A 25361-nucleotide genomic window follows, 5' to 3' on the forward strand; every position below is an offset into this window, starting at 1 on the left:
TATATTTATATATATATATATATATATATATATATATATACACACACACGCACACACATACACATATATATATTATATATATATATATATATATATATTAATATATATATATATATGATAAGGTAATTCTCTTTTTTTCCTGATATTGCTCAAAGATGTAGTACTGACACAGCACACACTTGCCATAATTCATTTCATCTAACTCATTCCCTTGGTATATTTTTCCCTGATAGAGCTCAAAGGCAATTAGATATCCAATAGAAGAATTTTGGCACCCAACCTTATATCCGAATCTTATTGGCTTGTTTCTTATGCATTGTTTGCATCCATGTTTTCCAAAGTCCTCGATCATCACTTCACCATGCGAAATCTGCTGGGTTGTTACAAAATGTTGCAAAAACTTTTCTTGCAAATGTGTAATTAGTGATCTTAACCTCTTATATTCATCAATTGTGTTGAAACTTTTGTTGTCTTGAAAATGGAGGCATTTCATGATTAAGTCAAATCAATCCCTTCTCATAGCTTCATTCACAGCCACATTTCTCAAGTCGTTACTGGCCGCCCAGTAGTGTACTTTACTTGGCAATGGATTATAGCCTGATGCTATCAAAACAGCAAAAAGTACTTTTAACTCTTCTTTAGTCACACTTTGCCAGTTTCTATACAGCGAATACTCTATACTTTCACTGATAATGTAATTAAGTAGCAATCCACCAAAAACCCACTCAAAAAGTTCTACTGCAGAAAAATCTCTGTTTGCGAAATAATTTCCTTGGGGAAACGTAGGTTGCAATTTAGAGCTTGGGTTTTGGACCAAACAGATAATGGCTTTGGTGGATATAATTTTCGTTTTCGACTTCCATGTGGATCCACAGGCGTTGTTAGGTGAGAAGCGGCAGTTAGGGATGTAGGTTCAACTTCAGTATCTTTTTGATTAGTTGTTCTGAGATAAGCTTTTGCTGGGGCAACTAAGTTGCTTTCCTAACAAATTTTCTATGCAGCCATTCTTCTTCATCTCCTGAACTTCCATCAGTTAGTGTACTAACGTTTGGAGGCTCTATGGAAATATCCATTGCCCCTGCATCCACATTATTTTCAAGAATATCCAATACTTTGTTCAAATCTAAAATCCTACAATATTTTATAAAGCATATTTTATATGAAAATGTACACTTATTCTCCTTGCAAGAATTTTATCAAAATTAAGTAGAATACACACTCGTACCTCATGTGAGTGTCACTAAAAAACACAAACTGTTTCCATAAAAATAAAATGCAAAAATACTTACTTTTTATTAGATATCATAAGGATCTTCCTTCATAATTCTATATCTTGAAAAATGAAGCAATTCACATACACTAAAACATGTTGGTGCTGATTAAATTGATTATAAGATTTAAATGCTAACCTAGCAGTCTGCAGAATAGAAATAAATCATTAAATGAGTATTGCACAATAAAAGCTATGGACATGCAAAGGAAGCATACACTTTACGCCAAATATGGTGCTCTAGGAGAATGTGGGTTAAGAGAAAAGGGAGGAGCGAACCAAATGATTTTCCTTGGCTTATTTTTAGGTCTATTATTATTATTATTATTATATTATTATTATTATTATTATTATTAATAATATTAGAAGGGTTATATATTATTCTTGGCAGTGAAAAGTCCAAAAGAACATGGTCAGGTCACTGAGAAAAAAGAACTCAACGTTGTTTGAGTTTCCAGATTTTAGTCCATGACCATGAATCTGTCATCATCCAGCAAAATGTATTTTGTCACATTTATGAATTAAACTAATTAAAGTTTATATATATGTGTGTGTGTTTGTATATTAGTGTGTGTGTATAATAAGGAAGACGGCTATATACAATATAAAACCAAAAAACAAAAGTTCAGTTGTCACTAGTTGAGGGTGCAGAGTAGCACTTACATTGCTAGAAATAAGAGCTAAAAAGGCCTTACAGCTGCAGGAACACTAAGGAGTGATAACCACCTCACAGCGACCAAGATCACTATACTATAGTTTTGTTTGAAAATTTCAAACTCATCAGCAGTGACTCCTCCGTAGTTGGATGGTTTAAGCTAAATCCCAGCTGTCAGAAAATATGTTTACCATATTAATTCATGGTTGAATTGGCAAAATGCTAGAGCAAAAATTATAAATTAATGAAGGCGGCTATACGCAGTATTAAACTTAAAAAAGAAAAATTCAGTTGTTACTAGTTGTGACTGAGAGTGCAGGATAGCACCTACATTGCTAGAAATAAGAGCTAAAAAGGCCTTACAGCTGCAGGAAGCACATTCCTATGCACTGAGAGGGGAAATAACCACCCCACAGTGAGCGAGGTTCCCATACTAGTCTAGTTTTGCTTTGAATTAAAGTTCCTCTGTGGTGACTATTCCATTGCTGGATGATTTGGTTATATGCTGACTGCTAGTGTTTAGTGTTTACCATTTGTATTAGTGGAGGATTCTGTAAAATGGTAAAGTGGAAATTATGGAATAATGAAGGCGGCTAATCACAATATCAAACCAAAACAGAAAAATACAATTGTCACTACATTGCTAGAAATAAGAACTAAAAAGCTCTTGTAGCTGCAGGAAGCACTTATCTATGCACTGATGTGTGTGTGTGTAGATATGTGCCTACATATCATCATCATCATCACCACCACCATTGAATCTCCATGTTCCATTTTAGCACGAGTTGGATGCTGTGTCCAAGGACTGTTTTCGCCCGGCTTTTATGCTTGGATGATCTTCCTAACATTAACCACTTTACAGCATGGATTGGGGGCTCTTTATATACAACTTGCAGAACTACAAACCCTGGGGGCAGGGAGGGGTCAGTTTCATGCCAGTGGACAAGGGATTGAACTCTGAGAAGTCAGATAGGGTTGTGCAGATCTTTGTTGAAGATCTTATGTAAATTCCGTATCTTGAATCTCAGGAGTGGTGGTCATTGTCATTGCAGTGATTGAAATATCAGACATACCTGCCTCGATGCATTAATCCCCACACCCTTAACCTTCCATAGTTTCCTCATTTGTGATGATACACTGTAGGGGTAGCAGAAGCAACACCCAACTTCATCCACACCCCACCCCACCCCACTCACAATTATTCAAACAGAAAAAAAATTTTGATTAACTACTATCATTCATTATATATATAAAATTATATATATATATATATATATATATATAATAATGAATGATAGTATATATATATATATAATGAATGATGTATATATATATAATGAATGATAGTATATATCATAATATAATGAATGATAGTATATATCATAATATAATGAATGATAGTATATTTATATATATATATATATATAATATATATATATATATAATGAATGATAGTATATATCATAATATAATGAATGATAGTATATTTATATATATATATATAATATAAAATTTTAATCCATTTCTTTCTTTCATTCCATTTCAAAACTCAGGAATTTCAATTTCCATTCCATTTCATTATATTTTATTTTATTTTCTTCTATTTAATCTAATTTTATTTTATTTCATTTCTCTTTTCATTTTATTTACTTTTCATCTTTTGTTCACTCAAAAAGTTTCCGGAAATGAGTTTTTACTAGTATCATCATCATCATCATCATCATCGTTATTTTAAAATTAGAAATTTTTAAATTGAAATAGCAACAACCAAATGTTATGGCAAGAGTGGGTGTATAAATGTGAGTGTATAAATGTGATGGTTTTGTAAGTTATAGGAAGTCTGATAGCATGTTGCTGTTGTTTATTCCTGGGATGATCCCTTGGATTGGAAGTATTCCTGCTTTAACCGTTCTATCGTTTTCTCTTTTAGTCATAGAGCATCTAGGAGTACATTACTTTTGCTGTTTAGATGTCTGGTACACGTGGGTGGAGTGGAGGCACAATGGCCCAGTGGTTAGGGCAGCGGACTCGCGGTCGTAGGATCGTGGTTTTGATTCCCAGACCGGGCGTTGTGAGTGTTTATTGAGCGAAAACACCTAAAGCTCCACGAGGCTCCGGCAGGGGATGGTGGTGATCCCTGCTGTACTCTTTCACCACAACTTTCTCTCACTCTTACTTCCTGTTTCTGTTGTACCTGTATTTCAAAGGGCCGGCCTTGTCACTCTCTGTGTCACGCTGAATATCCCTGAGAACTACGTTAAGGGTACACGTGTCTCTGGAGTGCTCAGCCACTTACACGTTAATTTCACGAGCAGGCTGTTCCTTTGATTTGGATCAACCGGAACCCTCGTCGTCGTAACCGACGGAGTGCTTCCATTCCACACGTGGGTGGCTGTGGGTCACTGCATGTAGAAAAGGGATAATGAGCAGCACCCACATTTTCAGTTGAATGATTTTTTGGAAGGGAAGAGTGCAATTGGTCAAGCAAAGGTCAAGCAATCAATTAAAATGACTGCAGTTCATATCTTTTCATTGGATCTGTGTTGTATTTGCAGTTTATTGAAATATTTTTGATTTAAAATAGATTTTCAAGAATTGTGAGAGAAAATGATTAGCTCTATAAGACATATCTGTCTGTCTGTTTGTCTGTCCATCCATCCATCAATCCATCAATCCATCAATCAATCCATCAATCCATCAATCAATCAAAGCACTGGTGCTTCATAAAAAGCATCCAGTCTATTCTGTAAAGTGGTTGGCATTAGGAAGGGCGTCCTGCTGTAGAAACCAGGCTGCACTAGGCAATGGAACATGGGGAGGGGGGCTTCCCAGTCTTACCAGCTCCTGCCAAACCATCCTACATGTGCCAGCATGGAAAACAGACACTGAATGATGATGATGATAATCTACACACACACACACACGGTTAAAAGGGGTAAAAATCAAAAATAGTATTTAAAGACTTCCTAGCAAAGCCACATTTTTGTCCAAGTGGAAGTTAATTGTTTAGCCCTAGGTCTGTCCTGATTGAGCATACCTATGATCAAAAGTATTCCAGCAACAACCATTATCACTTTTTATTTTTCAGGTAATGTATGTCCAATACGACATGTCTTAATACAACATTGCCTAATGTTGTCTTAAATATTATTTTTGAGATGTTAATGAAACTTGGCTGCTATTTATGGCATGTCAAGTAACCAAGCAGCTTGTTGGTGAAGTTGTGTGGTGGTAGGGGGATGGATGGGGGTGCAGCCGGCTAAAATTGCCTCCAATTTTCTGTATTGATTCTGGTGGAATAAAAAACACAAAACTGAAGTTCAGAATGTAAAAGAAGGAATCCAAAGATTTTGCATTGAAAATATTCTTCACCATTTTACAAATTTTCTTTCTTTTTTTTTTTTTCATTTCTTTACCATTTTGATCAATGGTTGTCTTGTGTAGCATGTTGGGCTGGTGAAGGTGGTGATGTCCATGTTGGGATTGGTATTATAATAATGGTTGTAGTGGTAGTGGTGCCATTTTGGTGCTAGCTGTGAGAGTGGTATCGTTTTAGCAGTGATGGTCGGAGTTGGGACTGGTATCAGTGGTAGCCGGAGTGGTACAGTAGTAGAGATGATAGTGGTGTCATTGGTGGTGGTCACTATAAGAGGTAGAATCTTTCTAGCTGTGGTTGTTGTGTTCCCAGTGCTTGTAAAGATTAGCAATATTAATAGTGTGGTGGTGGTGGTGGTGATGTCATATCAGTGGTGGAAGTGTCAGTGATAGTATGGACTCTGGGAATGGTAGAGGTGGTGGTGGTGGTGTAATATTAATGGTAATGCACCTGCAGAAGTGTAACAGTGTAGTTTGTGATGGTTGTGTGGTGATGTTGTTGTTGTTTAACCCCAGGCCAGGTCTTATGATGCAGAATGCAGACCAATAATCAAAGGCGTTCCAGCCACGACCATCCCATCTTTAGGTTGAACTTACAATATCTAGAACTGCATTAATTCAGTGTGTTCCTTCTTCTATTTTCGTGAGGATGAGCTGTGATCTATTGAGCTGGTTGAGCAACCATCTCGAGAGTCTGTCATTGGTTGCGGCTCTTTGAGGGTGATGTGGTAACAACAATAAGTGTGGGGCCACATCAGTGGTAGGGAAGATGGCAGCTATAACACTAGTGTGATTGAAAGGGGTGGCGGTGGTGCTGGCAATGTCAGCAGCAACAACAGTGGTGGTGGTGGTGGTGGTGGTGGTAGTGCTGCCAATGGCAGTGGGTGGTAGGGTTCATACAAGTGGTAATGATGATTCAGCAAAATCTTTCCATCAAATTTTGGAAATCTTTCAAAGTGTTGTGGGTGCAGGTGGGATAGTGTTGTTGTGGTGGTGGTGGTGGTGGTGGTGGGTGATGTTACCTGAGAACCTCCAAGCAGTTTGAGAAGGCAGGGTTATCATGTTTCTTAGGGAGACAACTTTGGGAAGGAAGATACCTGGCAAGAATTGGCGCATCAGGCTTTGTTTATTCTGGCAATAAACAGAAACGGCAATCTTCTGCTGCACCACAAAGCTGATGACTGGTGGCAGCTTTGTTGACACTGGCATTGGCTGTGGTGGGAGAACAGTGTTTGTTTTGTTCTCTTTCTTTATCTCTCCCTTTTTAACCTCCCTGCCTCACTCTTCTCTCTCTCTCCTCTCCTTTCAGTTAATTCTTTACCTCCTTCCTCTCTCTCTCTCTCTCTCCTCTCCTTTCAGTTTCTTTCTTTACCTCCTCTCTCTCTCCTCTCCTTTCAGTTTCTTTCTTTACCTCCTTTCTCTCTCTCCTCTCCTTTCAGTTTCTTTCTTTACCTCCTTCCTCTCTCTCTCCTCTCCTTTCAGTTTCTTTCTTTACCTCCTTCTTCTCTCTCTCCTCTCCTTTCAGTTTCTTTCTTTACCTCCTCTCTCTCTCCTCTCCTTTCAGTTTCTTTCTTTACCTCCTTCCTCTCTCTCTCTCTCTCTCCTCTCCTTTCAGTTTCTTTCTTTACCTCCTCTCTCTCTCCTCTCCTTTCAGTTTCTTTCTTTACCTCCTTCCTCTCTCTCTCCTCTCCTTTCAGTTTCTTTCTTTACCTCCTTCCTCTCTCTCTCCTCTCCTTTCAGTTTCTTTCTTTACCTCCTTCTCTCTCTCCTCTCCTTTCAGTTTCTTTCTTTACCTCCTTCCTCTCTCTCTCCTCTCCTTTCAGTTTCTTTCTTTACCTCCTTCCTCTCTCTCTCCTCTCCTTTCAGTTTCTTTCTTTACCTCCTTCCTCTCTCTCCTCTCCTCTGTTTCTTTTTTTACCTCCTTCCTCTCTCTCTCCATTCCTAATTACTTCCCCCTCTATCTGACTATTCTATTTTCTCTTCCCTTTTATTTCTCTCTTTCCAGTGTCTCTTTCTTTTCCCTCCTCTTTCTATATCTCTGTCTTTTTCTACTTCTTTAGCTTTTTCTCTTTCACTTTCTAATATTTCTCAACTAAGACATTTACACATTCTTCCTTCCATCTTCTTACCTCTCTCTCTCTCTCTTCTCTACATACATACATACTCAGCTTCTGCAACGGAAACCTATTTCAGCTTGTAATCTTCTTGTTTTCCATTGTCTGCTTCTGAATGTACCTGACAATTATTAACTTCTAATGGTTAACGTTAACCATTCAACACACCAACAGTGTGTTCCCACCCCACTCATCTACCTCCTCCTCATAAGCATCATATGTTTTAAAACTGCCATTTTACATTGAGGTGAGCCTTAATAGCTATAGACACAGCCCCAAGGGACCGGCTTTCATCTGAGAAAGAAAGAAAACAAAACCTAAAATTCTAAACATGACCTGACGTGTGGAGAGGATTAGAGAAAGATGTTTTTGCAATTGAGGGAAGGGCAGCACAGGTGATCTTTTTGTTGAACCTCCAATATTAACGGTGGGGCAGGTTGCGGGTACCATAATTCTGACTTGAATATTTGCAGCAGTAGAGAACTGGCTGAAGGTATCCAGTGTATTTACTGGACCAGGGATAAAGCATATCATCCCAAGCCATGTACAGGTCATTTGATAGGTATCCCACACACCTCAGTTGACCAATCATCACTCACAAGGCTGGAACGATCCGAGATCATTAAAGAGGATGTCCAAAACACTGTAAAGTCAAACTGTGATTGTGAAGAGGACTTCTTAATTACACAGTTGTGCCTTAATTGAATTAATTAGCAAGTAGTGTAAAACTTGAAGCATTGAATATGTAGCTAATTGTCTTGAAAAGTGAAATTGTTTTCAGCTGAGACCTTATTTGCCTTAGTATGAGTATTGCTTGGTTTCTTCTTAGTATTTTGTTCCTGGTTAGTACCTAGTCTAGCATCTTGTCGTGCTAGTCTCTAATCTGGTGTACATTACAGACCTATCTATGGACCTGTAAATATATACACCACTAATATCTGGTGTGTTTAAGTGAAACGATGACAGGCCTTGAGGACCAGCTACTAAACTACCAACCAACAGAGCTTCAATTTGAATCAACAAAAGACACGCTAGATGTATATGAACTCCACACTAAATCCTACACACTTTAGAAACACTCTCTTACATATAGAAGAACCGTATTACTCTTGTGCATGGTGATTAGGTGTCTTGTCATCTGTGAATGTCACATGCAGTCAACTGTTATCTTGTACAGGATACCAATAATTAGCAGACAGGCTAGAGGACATTCTGTGCCCCTTTATATATGCCTCTGGGTGGAGTGAGGCTCATTCCCATTTCCTCTTGCTTTACGACTGCTTTCCCCAGAGAAAATAAAAGACAGATGTAGTGAAGAAGAGATTCACAAATATAACCCAATTGCTGCTTATTAAATTCTTTGTTTTTTAATATTTATTCTGATTTCCCATTGAGTCTGGAATAACAAAAAAAAAACAACAACAACCAGTTATCATTAGTTCTTGATTTTCCCTAAATTCAAATTTTCTTGTGAAAGGTTCAATATTATGGTAAAAGTTGGTTCATTGGAGCTGTCTTTTTTTTTCGTATTTACCTCATTTTAAATAAATTCTCAATTCTAACAAGCTGACCACATGGATAAATATTAACAAAAAAACTTTGTTGTGTCTTCCATGCAATCTACGAAGCTCTTTTCCCTTCAGCCTAATCACCAAACCATCAAATAATTCTTTTTTAACAGTTTAGAGCTTCTAAACTAGGGGCCGTATAAGATTTTGTTAAAGTTTATCTGCAATAAACTGGATATACACAAAATATTTTAACAATTTTTTTATACACTTCCTGACAAATATTTAATTAGAAAAGCCTATAATAGGATTTTTTTTAAAAACATTGAATGGCCATGAGGGTCCATCCAAGTGAAATAGGAATCAGAAGGGACTATAGGTAAAAAGGGGTTGAGAACCACTGGTTTAGAAGTTTATAGTAGAAAAGGGAATCCATCTGTAAAAAGTCTTTGCTTCAAACATATACAACCTTTGTGCAGTCTGTGAAGTTTCATTTAGTTGGTTCTCAACTCTTATTTTCTGTAACTTTAAGCTGCTAGAAAAGAAATTCTTTTCCTGATTATCAACACCAATGTATTGTTAAAAACAAGATCTGCATTTTGAAAGAAATAGCAGGGAAGGCTGTTAAATATCAAAATATGGGGAAAAAATGAAGTCATGTAACATAACTTCATCATACTAGTGAATATGAAGAGAAGAAAAGAAAGATTGCAAGGAGATGGAGAAGGAGTAAGGAATTGGTAAGGAAGGAGATTGTAGAAAATTTGAGGTTGGCTGAGGACAGAGAAAGCTGGAAGGAAGAGGTTAGGGTCTGTTATGGTGCATTTAGGGTCCCCTTTGTCTGTGGATTTTTATTGATTCCTATTTAGGTAGAGAAGTAAATATCCTTCCATGACAAAAGATAAAATACAAAATGAATGGCTCTTGAACTTTCTCTTCTGGATTAATGCATCCATTTAACATCAAAATGGAAATTGTAGTTAAGATACCTGTGCCGGTGACACCTTAGATGCACCGTCCGAACGTGGCAGATGCCAGCGCCGCCTGACTGGCATCCGTGTTGGTGACATGTAAAAGCACCAACTGATCGTGGCCATTTGCCAGCCTCCTGGCCCCTGTGCCGGTGACACGTATAAAGCACCCACTACACTAACAGAGTGGTTGGCGTTAGGAAGGGCATACAGCTGTAGAAACACTGCCAAATCAGACTGGAGCCTGTGCAGCCTCCTGGCTTCCCAGACCCCGGTTGAACCGTCCAACCCATGCTAGCATGGAAAACGGACGTTAATTGTTGATGATGATGATGATTTTCTGGAAGTGGTTTACACATGTTAATACTCAGAAAGATATCAACTCCAGTTGTGACCATATGGTTAACAAATTGAAGGGTCATTCCCATTGTGGGGACACTGTTGGCTGGTGTCTTCTGTTTGTGGAAATTACAGACAGAAACTGGAAGAAGCCCCTGTGTGTGCACGTGAGAAAGAGAGAATGTATTTCCCTTTGTCTTGACATGTGCACATTAATTGTAAACAAAAGCCACCAGTGTAGAAACAGTGTCTTTTGTTTACAATCTTCTTTGAAAGTATGTCTGGGCATTGAGCTGTTTGCTGTTCATTAGAACAGAGAAAATATTCACCGTACATGGGAACTGGTGACGACTGGTAACAGGAAGGTAAAAAGAAAAAAACTCTGGCTAAAGAAAAGTTCCATCTAATCCATGCAGGCACAGAGAAACGGATGTTAAAATGATGTAAATGAAATGATTAGCTCTACTACTACTACTACTACTGATAATGATAATAGTAATAAAAATATTAATGAATGAATGTTGGTGTGTGATAGTAGGGGGATGTAACAAAACTTTCATTTTGTGCTTTGTATATTGACTTTAATCAAATGCTGGAGGAGAGTGGAAAAATTTGGTAGTAACAATGTGGGAATGGAAAAATTTGGAAGTACAAATATGCAAATTGAGATTGATTCTTGGTGGAGCTATTTTCACTTCATTTGCACTCATCATATCTGCAATTCCTACTTGAGTCTGCACCGAAAGACAAAATATTTGGTCATCCAGTGACTCATTGGAAATTAGAGATAATTCCCATTGTCTGACTTAATTATTCTCATAAGTTATTTCAACATAATTATATAACAATTATTTCTTCTATACAAACAAGTGAACGGGGTACCTCCATACAATCACTCAATCTGTTAGAAAAACAACAGTTAAATCTCCCTTAAATAGGTGCAGGAGTGGCTGTGTGGTAAGTGGCTGTGTGGTAAGTGGCTTGCTAACCAACCACATGGTTCCGGGTTCAGTCTCACTGCGTGGCAATATGCGCAGGAGTGGCTGTGTGGTAAGTAGTTTGCTAACCAACCACATGGTTCCGGGTTCAGTCTCACTGCGTGGCAATAGGCGCAGGAGTGGCTGTGTGGTAAGTAGCTTGCTAACCAACCACATGGTTCCGGGTTCAGTCTCACTGCGTGGCATCTTGGGCAAGTGTCTTCTGCTATAGCCCCGGGCCGACCAACGCCTTGTGATTGGATTTGGTAGACGGAAACTGAAAGAAGCCTGTCGTATATATGTGTGTGTGTATATATATATATATATATATATATATATATATATGTGTGTTTGTGTGTCTGTGTTTGTCCCCCTAGCATTGCTTGACAACCGATGCTGGTATGTTTACATCCCCGTCACTTAGCGGTTCGGCAAAAAAGAGACCGATAGAATAAGTACTGGGCTTACAAAGAATAAGTCCCTGTGTCGATTTGCTTGACTAAAGGCGGTGCTCCAGCATGGCCACAGTCAAATGACTGAAACAAGTAAAAGAGAGAAAGAGAGAAATTATCTTGAAAAATGGGAAGCATATTGGATAATCTTGTCATAGGTACACAGTCTGAAGATATGGTCATGGCCAGAACGTCTGATTATGGCTCTGTTTGATCAGGCCTGTTCCAGACTGCACCAACATGTCTTTGTTATTGTGTTTGAGTTACTTCATTGGTTGTTAATGTGTTAAGAATTTGGTAAAGCAGAAACTCTGTCTTTAAGCAACAGCTTGTCTTTATCTTCTACCATTGCATGTGTGTGTGTTGTGTGTGTGTGTGTGTGTATGAGAGAGAGAAAGAGTCAGATTGGTATCTGGTTGACTTGGATCCTCTGAAGAAGCTTGTCAGAATAAACATTCTGTACTTAATGAAGGTGAGGGAATCAATTAACTGGGTGTGTGAAACTATCTCTTTTTCCTTTGTTTCACTTATTGCTTTTTAATAAAAAAATACTTAAAGAAATTTCCTTGAAATATTTAACAAAATTGATAAAGAACAGTAAAAATTCAGTCATGTGTGTTTGTGTGTGTGTGTATATACCAACATGGAAATCAGATGTTAAATGATGATGCTGTGTACCTGTGTCTCCATGGATGACGTTTATATTCCATGACTTTGCTAATGTGCAAAATGGTGATGTTTTTATTCCTTGTTAACATTATGACTGGTCACTTTATATTTTCAATAACCAGTGGAATAAAAAAAATTCCCTTACTTAAAAAACTGGCAACTGAAAGGATATCTAACTATGAAACATTGTCTTTAATATACTCTAGTATAAGCCATGCTAGCATTATGAAAATGAAATAAGCAAATGAATTAACATGCTTAATGACTAATAACAGTCTTCGTTGTATTATTTTTAATATCGGAGGCGCAATGGCCCAGTGGTTAGGGCAGTGGACTCGCGGTCATAGGATCGTGGTTTCGATTCCCAGACTGGGCGTTGTGAGTGTTTATTGAGCGAAAACACCTAAAACCTCCACGAGGCTCCGGCAGGGGATGGTGGTGATCCCTGCTGTACTCTTTCACCACAACTTTCTCTCACTCTTACTTCCTGTTTCTGCTGTACCTGTATTTCAAGGGGCCGGCCTTGTCACTCTGTGTCACGCTGAATATCCCCGAGAACTACGTTAAGGGTGCACGTGTCTGTGGAGTGCTCAGCCACTTACACGTTAATTTCATGAGCAGGCTGTTCCGTTGATTCGGATCAACCGGAACCCTCGTTTTCGTAACCGACGGAGTGCTTCCATCCCATCCATTTTTAATATCTCAAGTTAATAAGTGGCCTCTTTTCAATTTCAAATGGAATGATGTCAATTTTATCATGACTAGTTCCATTTAGGTCTGATAACATTTTTTTCTTTCACTTCATTAAAAAACAGAAAATGTCGATTTTATTTTGTCCCATCTCAGAAAGCATCAATTCACATTTATAAACTCTCCGTTTATATTGCATGTTTAATGTAAGTCATTATTATAAATAAATAAGTTTTTAAAAAACCCACTTGTTTATCTTTAAAAGGCAGTTTAGCAAAGGGAGGCGGTTGAAAAGCTAAAATGATTAATAAAGCGTTTTTGCATATGAACAATAAACGAAGCAGAACAATAAACAAGATCTTCTTTTTAAAATATTTTATTAAAATAATCTAACTTTAGTTAATGTCTTTTCTGTATGAAATTTCTTTAAAAATCTGAAAAATGAACAACAAAAATAATTCAATATTTTGAATTTTATTGTTAAAAGAAAAAAGGAAAAATAATAACAATAGCTATTAAATCATTATTTGTTATTTTTGAAAGATATGCAGCAGAAAAACAAAATGAAATAAAAACAATTGCACATTTAGATTTTCTTTGAGAAATATAGTTTAAAGGAGGTCAGTTGAGAACCAATATTGGAATGAATGAGCTGCAAATGGTATTGCACAGAAGCATGCAGCTTCTTTAATCTTCATTCTACATGCAATTAAATTCAGATTTTGAGAAATCTGATATTCACAAGAACCTCTTAACTATTTTATCTTCATCTTGCCTAATGGTTAATATTTAAAACATAAATCCTCTTATCAATAAGATAACCATTTTACAGACCAGAACTACTGGCAGCATCCTGTTAGAACAACAACAACTACTGCTGCTGCTGCTACTACTACTACTACTACTACTACCACCACTCATATAGCTGTTTTAACTGAAGCCAACATGGCCAGCTTTCACAGCACTTAACCTGGTCAATGTTTTGGTTGAATCTCCTTCAACAAATATTTTCTTAACTTTTATTTGGACAGTATGTCCACAGTAAAAGACAGATGACCACAGTTGAAAGCTATCAAACACTGAAGTTCAGCCTTAACCAGAGAACTGGTCGAACCGGTCAAACATAATTCAAAGTGACTGGACGTGTGGATTGTGAGTATTTAATTAGATGCCTCCATGTCAGGCAGAGCTGAAGGGGTTTTGTACAATGACTATTACCTAGACACTGTCATTTAATCTGCCAGAAATAGCAGCAACACTCTACAATCTCAGATAAAAAACACTGGACAACACTGGACCCTGATATACAAAAGGGCTGAATGAGTTTGCTGTATCAAGACTGGCCAGGGTCCAAAACAACTATTTTGACTGTAAACCCCTGCTATCAATGTTTCTTAATCTTTTACTGTTCACAGTCCCCAAAGGGAGCAGCCCTTCTACTGTCCACAGCAGTAGAAGGATTTTGTAGATGCAGAGCTATGTGTATTCTTTCATCTGAACCCATTGTTTAGTGACTGAATTATTTATTTTCTATAGTAAAGTATTTTTGAATTTTATTTCAGATTGCAATGACAACTTCCACAAAGTCGCCGGGGCACAGTCATGGAACAAAAAAGACCAAAGAGCTTACGGTTTGTGCATCTCGTTATACGACCAACACCCGATTTATGGGAAGATGTCTGGTAAGTCTTTTTTTTTTCTGGATATATTTTCTCTTTTATTTTATTTTATTTTGGAGTATTTAGGTGTGAAGCTTTGTTAAATCCAGAGCAACAAACCTGTATTTTGAACCTAGACATTAAGCCATCTGCATGCCATAAGTCCATTTGTTCTCAGTTGACCTGGCATTAATCAACATTAAACACTCCCTCGTAAGAGATTGCTCCCTACCCAACCCCATAGGCCGGTGTCTTATCTCAGTTGACCTGTGTCTCATATTCTCGTTGATTCAGAGCCTTTCTATATTCTAAGATGGTAGTAGACATGCTGGAACATCTGCCAAGTGTTTAGACTTATCCTCTAATTAGGGGAAGTAACGAGAAAATGTGAAGGTGTATGGCCTAGTGGTTAGGGTGTTGCACACTTGATTGTTAGATTGTGGGTTCAATTCCCAGACCAGGTGACACATTGTGTCTTTTCATATTTCTCTAGGGCTCTGTGGGGACTGGTATATCAGTTTTCTCTCTCTCTTGCAAAAAGCGACTAAAAGAGATTGAGGTAGGATTTTAACCCTCACCAGCAACAACTACCCCAAACAGATCCATGGCCTGGAGGATTGCCACCCAAGTGCTGCAAACACATCATCCACCAAAAAAAGCTGTTACAACACATGTCCCCATACTGCCACTGCTGCTGCTGATGATGATGATGGGTAACTTGTAAATGGGTAACTTGTAAAATTTTGTTGCCAAAAGAAAAAAGGCATTTTAATGGTGAGTAGTGGTTAACTGTGGAATATCTGCTGTGTTCATCAAATAAGATAATCTTATTTATGGGATTTCCAACAAATTAGTGAAACACTTTTATAAATCTATAACAGAAACAAAAGCCAATCTTCAACAATAAAAGCTGGAACTAACAGGTAATGTTCAGTAAATAAATGCTTCCTGTTTATACCTGTTAAAACTTATAGCAATCTTCATATTTCTATATCTATGGCATCCATATTTTGAGATTTGCTATTTTTCCCCATACTCGTCACATGTCTTGATATTAGTTTCACATTAAAGCAGCAAGCTGGCAGAAATGTTAGCATGCCGGGTGAAATGCTTAATGGTATTTTGCTACCGTTACATTCTGAGTTCAAATTCTGCTGAGGTCGACTTTGCCTTTTCATCCTTTCGGGGTCGATAAATTAAGTACCAGTTACGCACTGGGGTCGATATAATCGACTTAATCCGTTTGTCTGTCCTTTCTGTGTTTAGCCCCTTGTGAGTAGTAAAGAAATAGGTATTTCGTCTGCCATTACGTTCTGAGTTCAAATTCCGCCGAGGTTGACTTTGCCATTCATCCTTTCGGGGTCGATAAATTAAGTACCAGTTATGCACTGGGATCGATGTAATCGACTGGCTCCCTCCCCAAAAATGTCAGGCTTTGTGCTTAGAGTAGAAAAAAAAATATTAGTTTCACATAAAATGTTTTATCATATTTTGAATTTCTGTATATCAAATTCCATTTTTAATTGATGTGTCAGTTTATCAACCATTCTATTATCTTCTTTACATTATCATTATTCATTGCAATTATTCATTGCATTATCACTTTTATTTGAATTATAATTCGCATTTACCCACATTATCACTTAATTTGTATGAAACACTTTTTTTCCTTTGTCTTTGAACTTTCATTTTAAAATATATGTAATTACCTCCCTTGTCTTTCAGGTGATCCAATTGCCGATGCTTTTGCAATTTGTTGCCGAAAAAATAATGCCATTATGCTCATCGCCGACGGTGTGAATTGGGGTGAGAAGTCTCGCCTGGCTGCCCGCTGTGCCCTATATGGCAGCATGGAGTATATTAATCGTAAGCTGTTTCAAGAAAAAACCCAGCCAGCTAGTACACAGGTATGGTGTTTATGAGTGACACAAGTGTAAGAAGTTACACTTTGCCTACAAACTCTGCAAGTCCAGCTGGTAAAATCTTTCACATTAGATGCATTTAGCAGGCACCCAATACCTTAATCTTATTAATATAAGGGTTATTTCCGTGGATAGCCATAAGCTTATTAGGAATGTAATTTCTGTCAGTTATAGGGTAATATATAAAATGTGTGATATAAAATGACTATAAAAGACTGCAGATCTTTGCCATTCGATCTGCAAAACATGAAAACCAGATTACTTTATGGTTGTATGAGTTCTTACTTTTGACATGGTTCCTCATAAGGTTGGATGCTTCTCCTAGCACCAACCATTTTACAGCTTAGACCAGGTGTCTTTTATCATGCCACTGGCACTAAAGCGGTTGTCTTGGATTAGACTAAAGAGTTCTAAGAGAGAGAGAGGGTCTAAGTTTAAATGGTGCTGGTGTCATGTGAAAGGCACCCAGTTTATTCTGTAAAGTGGTTGGTGTTAGGAAGGGCATCCAACTGTAAAAACCCTGCCAAAGCAGACAATGGAGCTTATTGCAGTCCTCAGGTTGACCAGCTCCTCTCAAACCGTCCAACCCATGCCAGCATGGAAGAGAGACATTAAATTATGATGGTGATGATTTTTATTTAACTATTAATTTCTAGTTTTTCTTTTTTGATTCTTGCCTAATATAATAATATTATTAATATGCATTTCAATATTTTGTGCTAATGAAACTGAATGTCAAAACAGTTATGTCTATAAATATTCTCTTCTGCCCTAGACACAAGGCCTGAAATTTTTGGGGAGTGGGCTGGGCAATCAATTAGATCGACTCCAGTATGCGACTGGTACTTAATTTATCGACCCCGAAAGGATGAAAGGCAAAGTTAACCTTGGTGGAATTTAATATTAAAAGAGCGAATGATGTGTCTGAAACTAAATGTTAAGAGGGTGGGGGGTGGGGGGGATATGCTTTTTTTTCTTATTTGATTAATGTCTGAAAATAAATTCCAAGCAAGATTTCTCTCTTTTGCAAAGAACCTAAGAATTGTTTGAGACTGGTTCTTTCTTTAATTAATGCCAGAAAGGGAAAAGGCAAAATAGATCTTTGTGGAGTTTGAATTCAGTGTAAAGAGTCACAAGAAATAGTGCAAGGCATTTTGAGCAACAGTGTATCTAGGAGTCCATCATTTAATGTTTCCTTTTTTAATATGAGTAAGGATTGAATTGGGAGTGATCTGGCTGCTATGTTTACCATGTTGAGTAACTACATAGGGGCTCCCCTGTTGGCTTGAAGCCTAAATATTCATTTGGCATGAGTTTGGGCCACCAAGAAGCATTCAGTTGGTAATTCTCTCTCAAGACAATTCAAGACCTTAAGTTCCAGGTCAGTTACGTAGTTTAATTGTAGAAAATATCCACCAGGACAGAACCGTGAAGTGGCATTTCTGACTGCAGGTAATAACAGCTTCTCCAATGCTATTCTGATTGGTTGATCTACAGATTTAGTCTGTCAGCAGTTATTTCCCCTTTCGCAAACTTGTCATTTTTATAAATTCTTCAGAAAACAGAGGAAAAATAAACTACTTTCAAGATTGAGTTAGAATTAAGTTTGGTCATATTTTCCACTTCAAAGAATCGGTAAAGGCTGAAAAAGAAATGTTGCTGGTTCTATTATAAGAATATTTATTTAGCCCTGCTCTTTTAGGCGTAATTTTTCAGTTGTAAAAGATCATAATTTCAGGTTTCTTTTGGTTAGATTCCCAAATGCCATTCTGTCTGAAATTGTTGATATCTGTGTCAATATCAGAAGGTTGTTTAATTTTTCTCATATTATTATTGACAAATATTTAAACCAAATATTATAACATTTGCAGATCTGCAAAACAATGTGAGAGACAGACTTCTGCCTGTTCCAAAGCTAAATCTGTCAAAATCAGGTTGAAATTGCAGCAATGTCACATTTATGTCCTTTACATAGATTTTTACTGAAAATTATTTTTTTGTTAATCCAAATTCCATATGCTGAGTTACATAATTTTTCTTGTTCAAATATTCTTCATTGAAAATTATATGGAATTGTTTTAGTGTTTTAAAAGCCCTAACTTCTGGGCTTCTCAAATTTTTATTTATATATTTAACCCTTTAGTGTTCAGATTACTCTGTTAAATGTAATATTTTTTTACTCAAATTGTTTTTAATTAATCATGTATTATCTTATAGTTTTGAGGTTTCAATGATGTGATTGTTTATTTTTATAATGTCAATGTAGGTTAGGTGTGAGAGCCCTGATCTGGTCAGTTTAAACATAAAATAGGTAGAAAACTTCGGCCGGATATGGCCAGTTTAAACACTAAAGGGTTAAAATGTTATTCATTTTTTTTTTATTTCTTAATTTTTTAATCCTAGAATATCTGATATTATTTACTCTTGGTATGTCTTTGTAGGAAGCATTGGAAATATTACGTACATCTATGGATGCTGCTCACAGAACCATCTTAAAGAAAGAAGGGGGCTTGACGACATTATGCGTCTGCCTCATTTGTCCAGTCTACAATTCTGCTGATTTTGCTGTATGTTGTGTTAATGTTGGAGACAGTTTTGCCTACGTTTTCAGCAAAAACAATGGAATTCGAGAAATCACAGTTGGTTCTCATGATGTAGCATCTGAACGTGATATCCGTGATGCTGGGGGAGCAATTGGTCCTGTTGATGGAGAAAACCCGGAATTACAAAATCTCACCTGCTCTTTGACTTTTGTGAATAAAGGTGATGTGGTTTTCCTCACAACTGACGGGATCTCAGACAACTTTGACCCTGTTGTCACCAAAGTTGCAATTCCACGGAAGAACACTGATAACAACTCTAATGATGCTCTGCCAACGACCCCTGATACTTTTGAAGATAAACCTATGATGGAACCACAAGAACGACATATCTATGCACTAAAAGAAATGGAACGAATAATTCATGAACATGAACTATTAACTGAAGAGACATGTTCTGCCCAGGAACTCTGTGGAGCCCTTGTGCAGCATGTATTAACTTTGACTGATTCCAAAAGAAAAATTCTTGAAAATCCAGAGTTATATAGAAAGAAAAAAATGACTTCGAAGGAGCGTAAGCGTAGAGACTCACAAATTGTTGAACAGATGTCTAAGGCTCCTGGCAAACTTGACCATGCTTCAATTGTTGCCTATGAAGTGGGCATTTGTGGTGAAGATGAGGAGGAAGAGGAAATTGTGCTCATTAAGGAGAGCAATTCCGTTAAGGTCAGTACTCCAAACATTGACTGTTCCGAATCTTCATCATCTTCCAATCATGAGAAAGATCTTTTTCATCCAAACTCCATTTCCATCCCAGTTTTTAAAAAATCTAACCCTAAAAAATTCTTCTCCAAACTTCGCAATTCTGCTGCCACTCCCACATCCCCTGTTTCCCCACTCACATTCTCATTGCCGTTTCTTCATAAGAAAAACTCTTCCAAACATTTTCACTCTGTAGAGGAATCTGAAGCCAAAACACCAGTCTCTCCTACTTCTCCAAATCTACCGTACCCCAACAACCAGCCTTTCTACTATCAAACGTTCTCTTACGAATCAGCCGTATGATCTAACAAGCCTTTCTAATTCCTCTTAATTTCTGCTGCTGCTGCTGCTGCCCTTTACTTCCTCATCTTTTCTTTAACTGCAACTTTTAACTTTATTAACTGCTAGACTATTTGGTTGCGAGAAGCAGAGCTTACATGTGCAGTCAGGGAATGCAGTGTGTGTTTGTTTACTTGTGCTGTGTACATAATCATGGATAAGATAATATAAACAGGAGTGCATGTGTGTTTTGTTTATTTTCCAAAAGAAATACACCAAACTAAAGTGAAATAATGGCCTTTTTTTTTTGTTTTGAGAAGGAAAATAAAATGAAATAACAACAATATAAACAAAACCAAAACAGCAACAACAAAATTCTTTAAACTATTCTTGCCAAATTTATGTTTGACTGTTTCTAGCCATAAGATAAAGGTAAGTTTTGACATATGTTTGTCATCTGGAGTTGAATTTAGAATAAAACAATAATACGCATACACTGAAACAATTTTCATGTTGACCTCTCTGCAGTCCTACTTTTAAATTTCAAATTATTTTTCAATTGAAATTAATAGAACTATATTTCTTATAAGAAGTACATTTTAAACATTTTAAAGTGATCGTAATTTTAAAAAATAAACTAAATATTTTAGTTCTAAACTAACCTGAGCTTAAAGAAAAAACCCCAAAATCTATAAATATGAGTATAATTGCTTCGTTAGCAAATCCTAGTCTTGAGCAGCTAATAATATTCCACTTTCATCTAAAGTAAACTGATAGAGAACCACATTCCAATGTTGTTGTGTCTATAAACTTTCTGAATATCTTGTGCCAACTTGTCTCATTGACAACAGAATTTAAAGGTTTATGAAAACCTGGTCATCGTTACAACAGTTCATGTTTAAACTGCAAAATGTCCAAGTCTTTGACAGTAAGAACAGTTCTACATAATATTTACACAATCCTTCTGGGAATTGTAAAAAATTAAAAGCAGTAGAACAATGAGTGTTCAGTTAAATTTATTTAAATGAATTGCAATTTTATGCAATTGTCTACCCCCACTCCCCCCACCTATTTTCTGCTTTTCTTCTTTAAATCAAAATTTCCTTAATTTTATCCTTTGTACCTTCATCCTTATAAGCTCTTTCTTTTATAAATTTTCTTTTGCTTGCTTCAAAGTTCTGAAAACTCGCCTGACTTTTATATGACTGTACTAAAGCTTCTTTAACCGTTTGCTACTAAAAATTCTAAAAAAAAAACCAAAAAATTAAAAAGAACAAAAGTTACCTAATAAAATATTAAAAGAATATATTTATTTATTTACTTTCTTTTGCATTGTCTTTTTCTTAATTTTCGTTTTTCTTTTTATTTCTGTTTAGCTTCTCTAATTTCTTTGGTTTTCATCTTCTGCTTTCTATTTTCCCTTCTTTTAGAGCAAAGAATGCATTTACGTTCCTTTGCCATAAATCAATTCTACTCACTTCACAGTAGATGCTCAATGCAAATACCTACACACTACACATTACAGACCCTACTTTAACCCTTTCGTTACCAACCCGGCTGAAACCACCTCTGGCTCTGTAGTACAAATGTCTTGTTTTCATAGGTTCTGAATTAAAATCTTCCACTAAACCTTAGTCATAATTTATTGTTCCTAACACTAGCTTAATGATAACTAAGTTATTTTACTAAATTCTTTGTTATATCTAAAATAATTGAGAGAAACGCAGAGTATCTCAAAATAAATGTAGTAACGAAAGGGTTAAAGACGCTACAATAGAGATACAATAGTATGATATACCGTATTCTATTCATTAACTAATACTAATACACTGTCTGAAATAAATAATATCACATTGTATTAACCAATACTACACCTTATGTACTAAAACCACACTGCATCTACAATGAAACCTTGGTTTACGAATTTAATTAATTCCTGAAGGTCATTTGTTACCTGAAATGTTCGTAAACTGAAACTATTTTCCCTATAAGCAGATTTAAGAAAAGGAACAGCAAATTCAAGTTGGGATGTGTATTGACCAAAATCTAGATGGTAGTTGACACTTTCCTGTAAGCTTACAATCAACTTGCTTCATTACTTGTGACACTGGTTGTCACTCAAGATGTTTCATGCTTGAAAAATTGTTTGTAAACTGCTTTGTTTTTGATGAGAGACATTCGTAAACCAAGGTTCCACTGTATTAACTAAAACCTATCTCTGTTCTGTTGCTGCACAGTGTGTGTGACTGTCACCAAGCCGTGCAGACTAACATTGCATGCATTAAACAAATCCTGTACTGAACAATCTCATTGTTTGGTCATCTTTTGGCTGTGGTCATTTTGTCCTTACTGTGACCATATTTTCCTGAAATTTAGGATTCCTCACATGTTCTCCTTTCCATTTTAAAAACGTTAGAAAGGTTTGGTTGCCACTTTGAAACTATGGAGTGTTTTGGTAGAATCATTCTGTCTTTGGTGTTTGAATTGTGATACTTTTGCATCAAGACAGTTGCTGCAGCAGAGAGCTCTATGTTTGGTGGTGGTGGTCACCAACAACCATTAGTAGAATTCTAAAGAATCAAAACCGAACACAATAAAAGCAAGTAGCACTTGTTGACCTCTGTTGTGACCCCTAGCATTATTTTAAACAGAATTGCTAATACATGTTGCCTGCTCAGTCAGTGACTGAATACTGTGAGCCAGTGGACATCAGAATGAGCTTTTCCAGTCTGATATGAAGAATCAATGGCTTCCATGCAACCATCATGTCATCTATTGTTTATTTGTTCATTCATTTATGTCTGTTTCTCTTTTCTTTTTTTTTGTATGTTGGCATGGGTTTGATGAGTATTTAGTTGAGCCAGCACTTTTTATAGCTGGAGGCTCTTCCATTGATACAAGTAATGGAGTTTGTATTCCTTTACTTCAAAAGTTCAGGGCTACAAGATGTAATGATGTTCTTGAGGAATATAAACCTGACAACACCATTCTTTGCCCAGGGAATCTCATGTAAGAATTAGAAACGACAACTTTCAACACACACAAATGCCAACCAATGCTTTTAGAGTGAATTTGGAAGAGGAAAACTATACAAGGCCTATCATGCGGTGCTTACATTCTAGAATCTCGTTAGAAATTGCTGAGCTCTAGACGATATTCCCTGTCAACAAATCACTTGGTCGTTGTTCTGGGCTTTCAAAGACAAGTGCAATGAAAAGTGCCTTACTTGGAAAACAGGTTTGGATAAGTGGCTGGAAGGGCATTTGACTGTAAAGCAATGCCTCAGCAATGTAAATCTGTCAAACCCATGCTAGCATGAAGATGGGGGAGAAGCAGACATAAAAATGGATGTCCAAATGACCGAGGGACAAACATAATCCTAAACTGGAACCCAATTCAAGTATTGTAGACCTCGACTGCTACACTTGGTGGTGTCCCAAAGATTTGGTTTGTCACTATTGCAACATATGTTTGCTTCAATAGGGTTGTGAATGGCCAGACCCAAGAATAACAATATCAATCTGTGAGCCAACGAGGGAGCTCCCACATGGTCACTCGATTGTCCACATGTGGTCATACTCAGCTATCTCACAAAAAAAAAACAAACAAAAAAACTACATATTAGACAGTACAGTTCTAGATATACAAAAATGACAGGATGGCCACTACTAGACTGTCTTTGATTACCTTGAGGAGGCTTGGGGTTTAAACAGTAGTCTAGATCATACTTTAATCTCTCTCTCTCCTGCCACCATTACACACACAAATACACATCATATAATTACTCTACTTCCCCCTGATTTGAAACCTTTATCTTAACCTTTCATTCTGCATTGAATCTTTGCTATATACTAATTAACTTTCTCTGCTTTGTTAATTACAGATCCAACAACAATTACTAATATGAAATGGAAATTTTTTTTTTTTTTTTTGCTTATTTAACAACTTACTGCATTGTTACAGCTTCTTCCCTTACTGTTTTTTTTTCTTTTCTCTTTTTTGTCCCCTTTTCTTGGTGACACAGGTTAAAGAGGTCCGCGAAATCACATTTCTGCCTTTTAATTCTTCTGTGAGTTTATGCTTCCTTGGATCCAACAAAACCGTTTCATGTTGTACTCCCTCTTTTTTCACATTTCACTCGTCATTAACTCCTCTTCTGCCTCACTCCTCTTCTGTTGTTTGTAACCCCATATCTTACTCAACACTACACGGTCACCCTCAACATCCCAGCAATATTAAACTCATGGCTTCCTTCACTTGTCCTTTTTTCTTCACCATTCGTCACCAAATCTTAATATCACTCAACATTCAACCTAATCACCCTAATCAATGTTTCCCATCCTCCTCTGCTTGCACCGCACCATCCCGTCCTCCACTCTTGTATCATTGTCTTCATCAAAATTGTTTTGACATTGGTTTTTGTTTCTTAGAGGCATGACTTGAGTGTGTGTGTGTGTGTGAGAGAGAGAGTCTTTGAGACAATGCTTTATGACTGGATTCCCTTTCTGAAGCCTCTTCTTTTAATTGCCACTTTACAACAAACAGGAATATGGTGTACTTATTCAAAAAAAAAAAAAAAATAGACACTTTGTATTTATTTTGTCACAATTTGTAAACAATTCTCTCATTGGTTACAGGTCTCCAATGAACCAACCATTGGTTTATTTGCATTTCTGATGACAAGGGAGTGTCTTTAACCCACTGTAGAATCAATATCTCAAGGGGCTTCATTCATAAAACACCGTTTTAAAGATTTCTGAACTAGTAACCTCCAGTATACATCAGTAAATGTCACACACACACACACGTGCGTGCGCGTGCACACATATATTATTTTGGTCGAAGAAACTAACCCCAGGACTTATTCTTTGTAAGCCTAGTACTTATTCTATCGATATTTTTTGCCAAACTGCTAAGTTACAGGGATGTAAACACACCAACATCAGTTGTCAAGTGATGGTTGGGAGACACAGACACACACAAACACACATATATACAATGGGCTTCTTTCAGTTTCCATCTATCAAATCCACTCACAAGGCTTTGGTTGACCTGAAGCTATGGTAGAAGACACTTTTCCAAGATGCCATGCAATGGGATTGAACTCGGAACGATGTGGTTGGAAAGCAAGCTTCTTGCCACACAACCACGCCTATGGTTGTATGTAAAATTATGTTATA

General features: G+C 36.9%; 1 protein-coding gene across 9 annotated transcripts in view; it reads left to right on the forward strand.

The window, feature by feature from the left end:
- Positions 1–25361, forward strand: part of LOC115220774 (PP2C-like domain-containing protein CG9801) — a 143817-nt gene that overhangs the window by 92722 nt on the left and 25734 nt on the right. For 4 of the 9 annotated variants that reach the window (XM_029790916.2, XM_029790918.2, XM_029790915.2 and 1 more), the window contains 3 exons: positions 14583–14702; positions 16404–16585; positions 19042–20862. In XM_029790916.2, coding sequence (XP_029646776.1) covers positions 14583–14702; positions 16404–16585; positions 19042–20205 — 1466 coding nt within the window. In that variant the 3' untranslated portion in view covers positions 20206–20862. Of the gene's footprint in view, positions 1–14582; positions 14703–16403; positions 16586–19041; positions 20863–24205; positions 24251–25361 lie in introns of those variants that run through there. The other 5 variants (XM_029790919.2, XM_036510435.1, XM_029790920.2 and 2 more) reach the window with 2 other exon arrangements.

Source organism: Octopus sinensis, linkage group LG17 (assembly GCF_006345805.1).
Source record: "Octopus sinensis linkage group LG17, ASM634580v1, whole genome shotgun sequence".
NCBI lineage: Eukaryota > Metazoa > Mollusca > Cephalopoda > Octopoda > Octopodidae > Octopus > Octopus sinensis.